Source organism: Nestor notabilis, unplaced genomic scaffold, assembly GCF_000696875.1.
Source record: "Nestor notabilis isolate BGI_N333 unplaced genomic scaffold, ASM69687v1 scaffold17028, whole genome shotgun sequence".
Classification (NCBI taxonomy): Eukaryota; Metazoa; Chordata; class Aves; order Psittaciformes; family Psittacidae; genus Nestor; species Nestor notabilis.
In genome coordinates this window covers 3,981-9,423 of record NW_009939779.1, presented here as the reverse complement: position 1 = coordinate 9,423, position 5,443 = coordinate 3,981, and the positions used below count along the sequence as shown (strand labels likewise).

At 58.4% G+C, this 5,443-nt stretch overlaps 1 protein-coding gene across 1 annotated transcript in view; it reads right to left on the bottom strand.

Moving 5' to 3' along the window:
* NLGN3 (neuroligin 3) overlaps nucleotides 1-5,443 on the bottom strand; it is a gene marked incomplete at its 3' end in the record, with an annotated part of 9,812 nt that overhangs the window by 1,362 nt on the left and 3,007 nt on the right. Inside the window, exon 3 of the mRNA XM_010020042.1 lies at nucleotides 40-626. Within this exon, the coding sequence (XP_010018344.1) occupies nucleotides 40-626 (587 nt within the window). The remainder of the gene's footprint in view (nucleotides 1-39; nucleotides 627-5,443) is intronic.

The following is a 5,443-nucleotide window of genomic DNA, read 5'->3' as shown; positions in this document are numbered from 1 at the left end:
TGTGTGCTGGCGGTGGGGGGAGAAGGGTTAGAAGGGGGGGGGGGAGCCATAGCGGGCATGCAGGTCGGCCGTCACCACTGATGGCTCTACCCACTGGTGGTCAGTGAAGAGGGCCACCAGAGTCTTGCGACGTGTCTCAGGGTTGTCCCTGTCGGCCCAGTCTGTGTACATGAACTTGATGGTCTCCCGCAAGGTGTCCTTGCCCTCAGGGTAGCCATACAGGTTGTCTACAAAGTTGGAGACTGAGTAGTCGAAGTCGCTGCCTGAGACACCGTCCTCAGGGTCCACCACACCCTCCACAAACTTCAGCCCCTCGCCTTGGTTGACCCCCAGCATGATATCATAGTTGAGGAACTCGCCCTGCTCCATCAGGATCTCTGGGTCATCTGGGATCACATCCCCATCAATGACTGGCCCAAAGGCCACATGGTAGCGAGCTGGCTGGATGTCTTGCTCCACCAGCTCCTTGGCACTCTTCTGCCGCAGGCAGTCCACCATGTCCACTGTGTCCAGCACGTTGCAACCCACCTTGTCGGCCAGCATGCTGGTGTACTTCACGGGCTGGTAGTTCACTGCCCAGCTGGAGAGCGCGGAGCCGCTCTGGATGATGGCTCTCTGGAAGAGACCTGGAAGACAGGCAAGGAGCAGAGGAAGCTCACAGTGCTGCTCCCACACCCCAGTGCTGCAGTGCGGGATGCAGCATGGAGAAGACATCGATGCCCTTGGACCCCTGCAAGGAGCCAGCACTGCCGCCCATACCTGACCCTGACCTGGGCTGTGCTGCTTTCTGAGCCAGGCTCGCACAGGGGGTCAGCTCGGGGCCACTGAGTGGCTGGGCAACGACCGGGCATGGAGCAGGTGCTCTTGGCAGCAACTAAAGCCTGCTGTGCTCCCGCTGCAGGGATGGCCTGGCACCTCTCTGCTGTGGGGAGGAGCAGGGCCATGGCTGCATCACAGCCTGGCCCCGCTGAGCAGCTCCTGCTGTCCCAGCCACCCCAGGGTGTCCTAAGCCCCAAGGCGCATGCGCTGCCCCACTCAGACCATCCTCCAGCCCAGGGTGGCCTCATGGAGCAGCATGGCTGCAGGCTGGCAGCACCGGGAGGGTTAATGCCTGCTCAGGGACACTTAACCCTGCATGTCCCACCCTACCGCTTTGTCAGGGTCCCCCTCGCCCCCCTCCCTGCCGCTTCCTGCCCAGCTGGGGCTGCTCGGTGCCAATCCGGCCCCGCAGGAGCACGCTGCCAGATGCACAAAGAAGGCCTTTCTGCCACCGGGAACACAGAGGGAGTGGACTTTCGCCCTGGAAAACGGGGCCACAAAGGCCCTGGCCCAGGCGGAGGAATGTGTGGCTACGCTCCAACCCCATGTCAATGGCGCTTGTGCTCGGAATACAAAGGGCGGTGAGGAAGTGGAGCCTCCGGGGCCATGAAAGGCAGCCAGGCTCGGGGTGCACCCTGGGGTCCCTGCTTTTGGGCCAGCCCTCTCTGGAACCCTGGGTGCTGCCTGTGCCCTTGTCAGACTCCAGCACTAGCTCGCCATGAGGGACTGTCTTAGGTGGTCCCTGAAAGCTGCTGGCACATCAGGATGGTGGCTGGGGGGCTGCCCCTGTCCCCCTGAATCATGCAGTGCCTGCATGAGACTCCCTGTGCAACCAAGGCCATGTCACCCTGCAGGGGAAAGCATGCACCTTCCTCCAGCAGAAGTGTTTTGGAGGCTCCTGGCTCCCAGCCACCATGCCCATAGCTCTTGTCTGTACACACAGTCCTTGCTCTGCCAAGTACCTGACGTACAGTCCCGTGCACTGGGACAAAGGGAAGTCACAAGCTCTGTTTGTCACCTCCTGCCGCCCTAGAAAGCTGCAACTAGCCTACGGGCTGGAGACTGGCCATGGGCTTGCTTGCTTTGCACCATCATCCACATGCCAAAGGGCCAGGATGGAGGTTTCCTGGCTCCTAGGAGATGCTGTTCCAGCAACAGCTATCGCTCCCTCCCAGCAGCATCACTTCCCAGATGGACCCACCAGACTGGGCTCTGCCACTGCTCACCCCTGCCTGGGGAAGCACGGGCAGCTGGTGTCACCAGCAACTGGCTGTGTCCCCAGTGGAGTCCTTTTCTTGTGTCTCTGCATGGCCATGTCCTGATCCAGGAGGACCCAGGAGTCAGCGAGATCCCAGCCCTGCCATGGCCTCCTGCTCCATGCCAACACCCCACTGAAGCCTGACAAGCATCCCAGGGAGGCATCGCCACCCTGCAACTCACCCCAGAGCTCTCCAGTCTGCTGGGACCCAGGCAGGAACATGCAGCTCTGCCTTCCCTGTCTGTCCCCCTCCAAGGTGAGGGTCCTGATGCACTCCACGTCCTGCCACGGCAGAGTGGAGCCGAACAGTGGGCCCAGGGCTATGCCAGAGGGTGCCTCATGCTGCAGGCTGCCACCAGCTCTTGATTTCCCCTTTGCTTTGCACAGGAGCTGAGGCTAGAAACACCTCTGCAGTTGTCTGTGCCAAGCCCCACTCCAAGCAGGGTGCTGGGTGCCTTGTCCAGCTGAGGATGGAGCATACCCAGAGCTGGCAGCGAAGGGCACCAGCCCCCATAAAGCAGAAGATGGGGCAAAGGAAGTACAAGAGGTTTGCCCAGCAGTGACTGCTCCTGCCCCAGCATGGCCTGCTGGGGAGACAAGCAGCACTTTGGTCCTTGGTGAGGAACCAACCCACCTATATGGGCTGAGGCTGGCAGGGAAGCTGCGGGCGTCCCTGGCAGCCAGACACAGCATGTGCTGCACCAGCCTCCAGCATCTGCCTCTTGCAGCACCTGGCAGAGCAGGCACAAATTAGCAGCTTCATTAATAGCTCTTGATCACAATGAGTTTTATTTTGATGCAATAAAAACAAATCTGCCTGGTCTTCATGGTGCATCTCAATGCAATTTCCCTACCCTGCTCCAGTGCCGGCTGCCCCATCCCTCAGGAGATGGGTGCTCTGGAGCAGGGCTGTTTTGAGGTCATTTCATTGCTGTTTCCTTTGATGAGACACTGCAGCACTGAGCACTCCCTGCCTGCCTCACAGCATTTACAGCTGGCAGCAGCTCCCCTGCCACAGCAATGAGGGTGCCAGGCACCCAGTGCCACTGTGATGCAGGGGGGACCACACCACAGGCACTGGGCCTGGATGAGGGCAGCAAAGGACATGGCAGGCAGATGCAGTGTTTAGTGGCAGAAAGCCTAGTGTCACTTGAGAAGCACTACACTGGCACAACAGTATTTTTCATGGCTGCAAAGTTGGGGAGCAGCTCCTCCATTCCCAGCCCCTCTCCATGCTGCTCCCTCCATCCCAGGCTGCCTAGGCAGCCAAGCACACTGTTCTGCTTCCTAAGAGGTGTTACCATCTGGCCGTGAAAACCAGTCTACATTTTGGGGCTGCCCTGCCAGAAGCACCCAATCCCAGAGAGGAGACTCCTGGACCAAAAGCACCGCCCTGCAATCTCTGCCTGCCTCCAGGCACTCCTGTGATGGAGAGAAGCACTCTAAGAAGTACTGTGAACACACTACACCTCGCATCCCCTCTCTGGCCTTTCACACTCAGTATGGGCAAAGAAACCCCTTTTTCTTATGTTGGCCAAGGGGATGATCAGGCGCTGGAGCACCTCCGAATGGAGACAGGCTGAGAACATGGGGGCTGTTCAGCCTGGAGAAGAGAAGCTGCATGGAGACCTCAGAGCAGCTTCAGTGTCTGAAGGGGGCCTATAAGGATGCTGGGGAGGGACTCTTCATGAGGGACTGGAGCGATAGGACAAGGCGGAATGGATTTAAACTTAAACAGGGGAAGTTTAGTTTAGATAGAAGTGAGAAGCTCTTCCCTGTGAGGGTGCTGAGGCGCTGGCACAGGGTGCCCAGAGAAGCTGTGGTTGCCCCATCCCTGGCAGTGTTCAAGACCAGGTTGGACCCAGGGGCTTGGGGCAACCTGCCCTAGAGACAGCTGCCCATGGCAGGGGTTGGAACGGGATGATCTTAAGGTTCTTTCCAACTCAAACCATTCTATGATTCTTACTGCAGGAGCTTTCAGCTTATGAAATACCCCCACCACTGTGCCCACTCTGCCCAGGGTGCCTGCAAAAGGGTAGGAGGGCACACAGGGCTGTGGCACAGCCCCACACAGGCCCCTGCAGCTGCAGAGCATTCTCTGTCCTGCCCGCTGCTCAGAACTGAGTCTGCGAAGATCTACTTGTGCTCCTTTCCCACACACTACTCATCTTACCACCTAACACAAACTAAACATCCTCTGGTTTTGTCTGTCAAAAGCATCTCCTCCTGTGTGCTAAAGAGCTGCTGCCTGCCCAGCGCAGCTTTGAATAGCTGGGAATCCTACCCCAGGAGCCCCAAAAGCAGTGAGGTCCTGCCCTGCTCTGGCATTGCAACATCAGCAGCGGCACTGTAGATATAACTCACATTTTCCATATTCATAAGCTTATTATAGTCTATTACCCATTAATATTTCTCCAAGTCAACAGCCCCAGGAGCATCCTGCTCAGGAGCTGGCACAGGGGAGCAGCGTGACAGAAGCGCTCACTTCAGGCACTGACTGCTCCTGCAGGAGTACAGACAGAGCATGAGTGTCCTGAGCAACCTTGGGCAGCAGGGAAAGGGGCTTACCCAAAACACATGTGTCCTGAGCAGGCAGTGCAGCTCCATATGTGCTTTCAGCTTTGGGAAGCAGCTGCCCACCAGGTCCAGACGTGCCTCTGTTGTCGGGTCTGGGGGGCAGAGCATCCCCCAGAGGTCTGGTCCTTGGGGAACCAAGGGTTGCCCAGCAGTGGGAGCAGCCGCCCTGAGAGCAGGAGCACTCTGCACAGGGTGAATTAGTGCTGGCTGTGCCCCAGCCCTAGCACAGAGGGAGCACAGAAACTGTGGGCTCCAGAGCATGCTTGGGATATCCCCCCACCCAGAAAGATCTGGAGCCCCTCTGTATAATCTGATCTCCTGAGCCACGGCAGCATGTCTCAGCCTCTCCAGTTCACTGGCCCATCCAAGCAGAGGCTGGCAGCTGGCTATGACCACTGGGCACCCTGATGGGCAGCTGGGATGGGTTCCTGGGGAAGGGTCATCGGTGGGAAGCAGAGCTCAGCACAGCAATGAGTCTGTGCATGGGGGTGGGCAAATGGTGTGCTGGAATCAGGCAAGTTTAACCAAAAAGGGCAGCTGGAGAAATCTGGGAGAGCTGTTTTGGGCTTGCCTTTGACGACATGGGGCACCAGCATCCTACAAGTCCTGTGCCAGGTCTGGGCTCAGCAGGGTGCTGCCCTTCACTCCCTACCATGAGCACAGGCTCTGCCATCTTTTTCCACAGCTAACACCAGCAGTACCTGCAAACCTCCACATCGAGGACTACCAGCCAGACCATGATGCTGGTGCTGGTGCAGCCACCTTCGCAGCAGCCTGGCCTGAGATCAT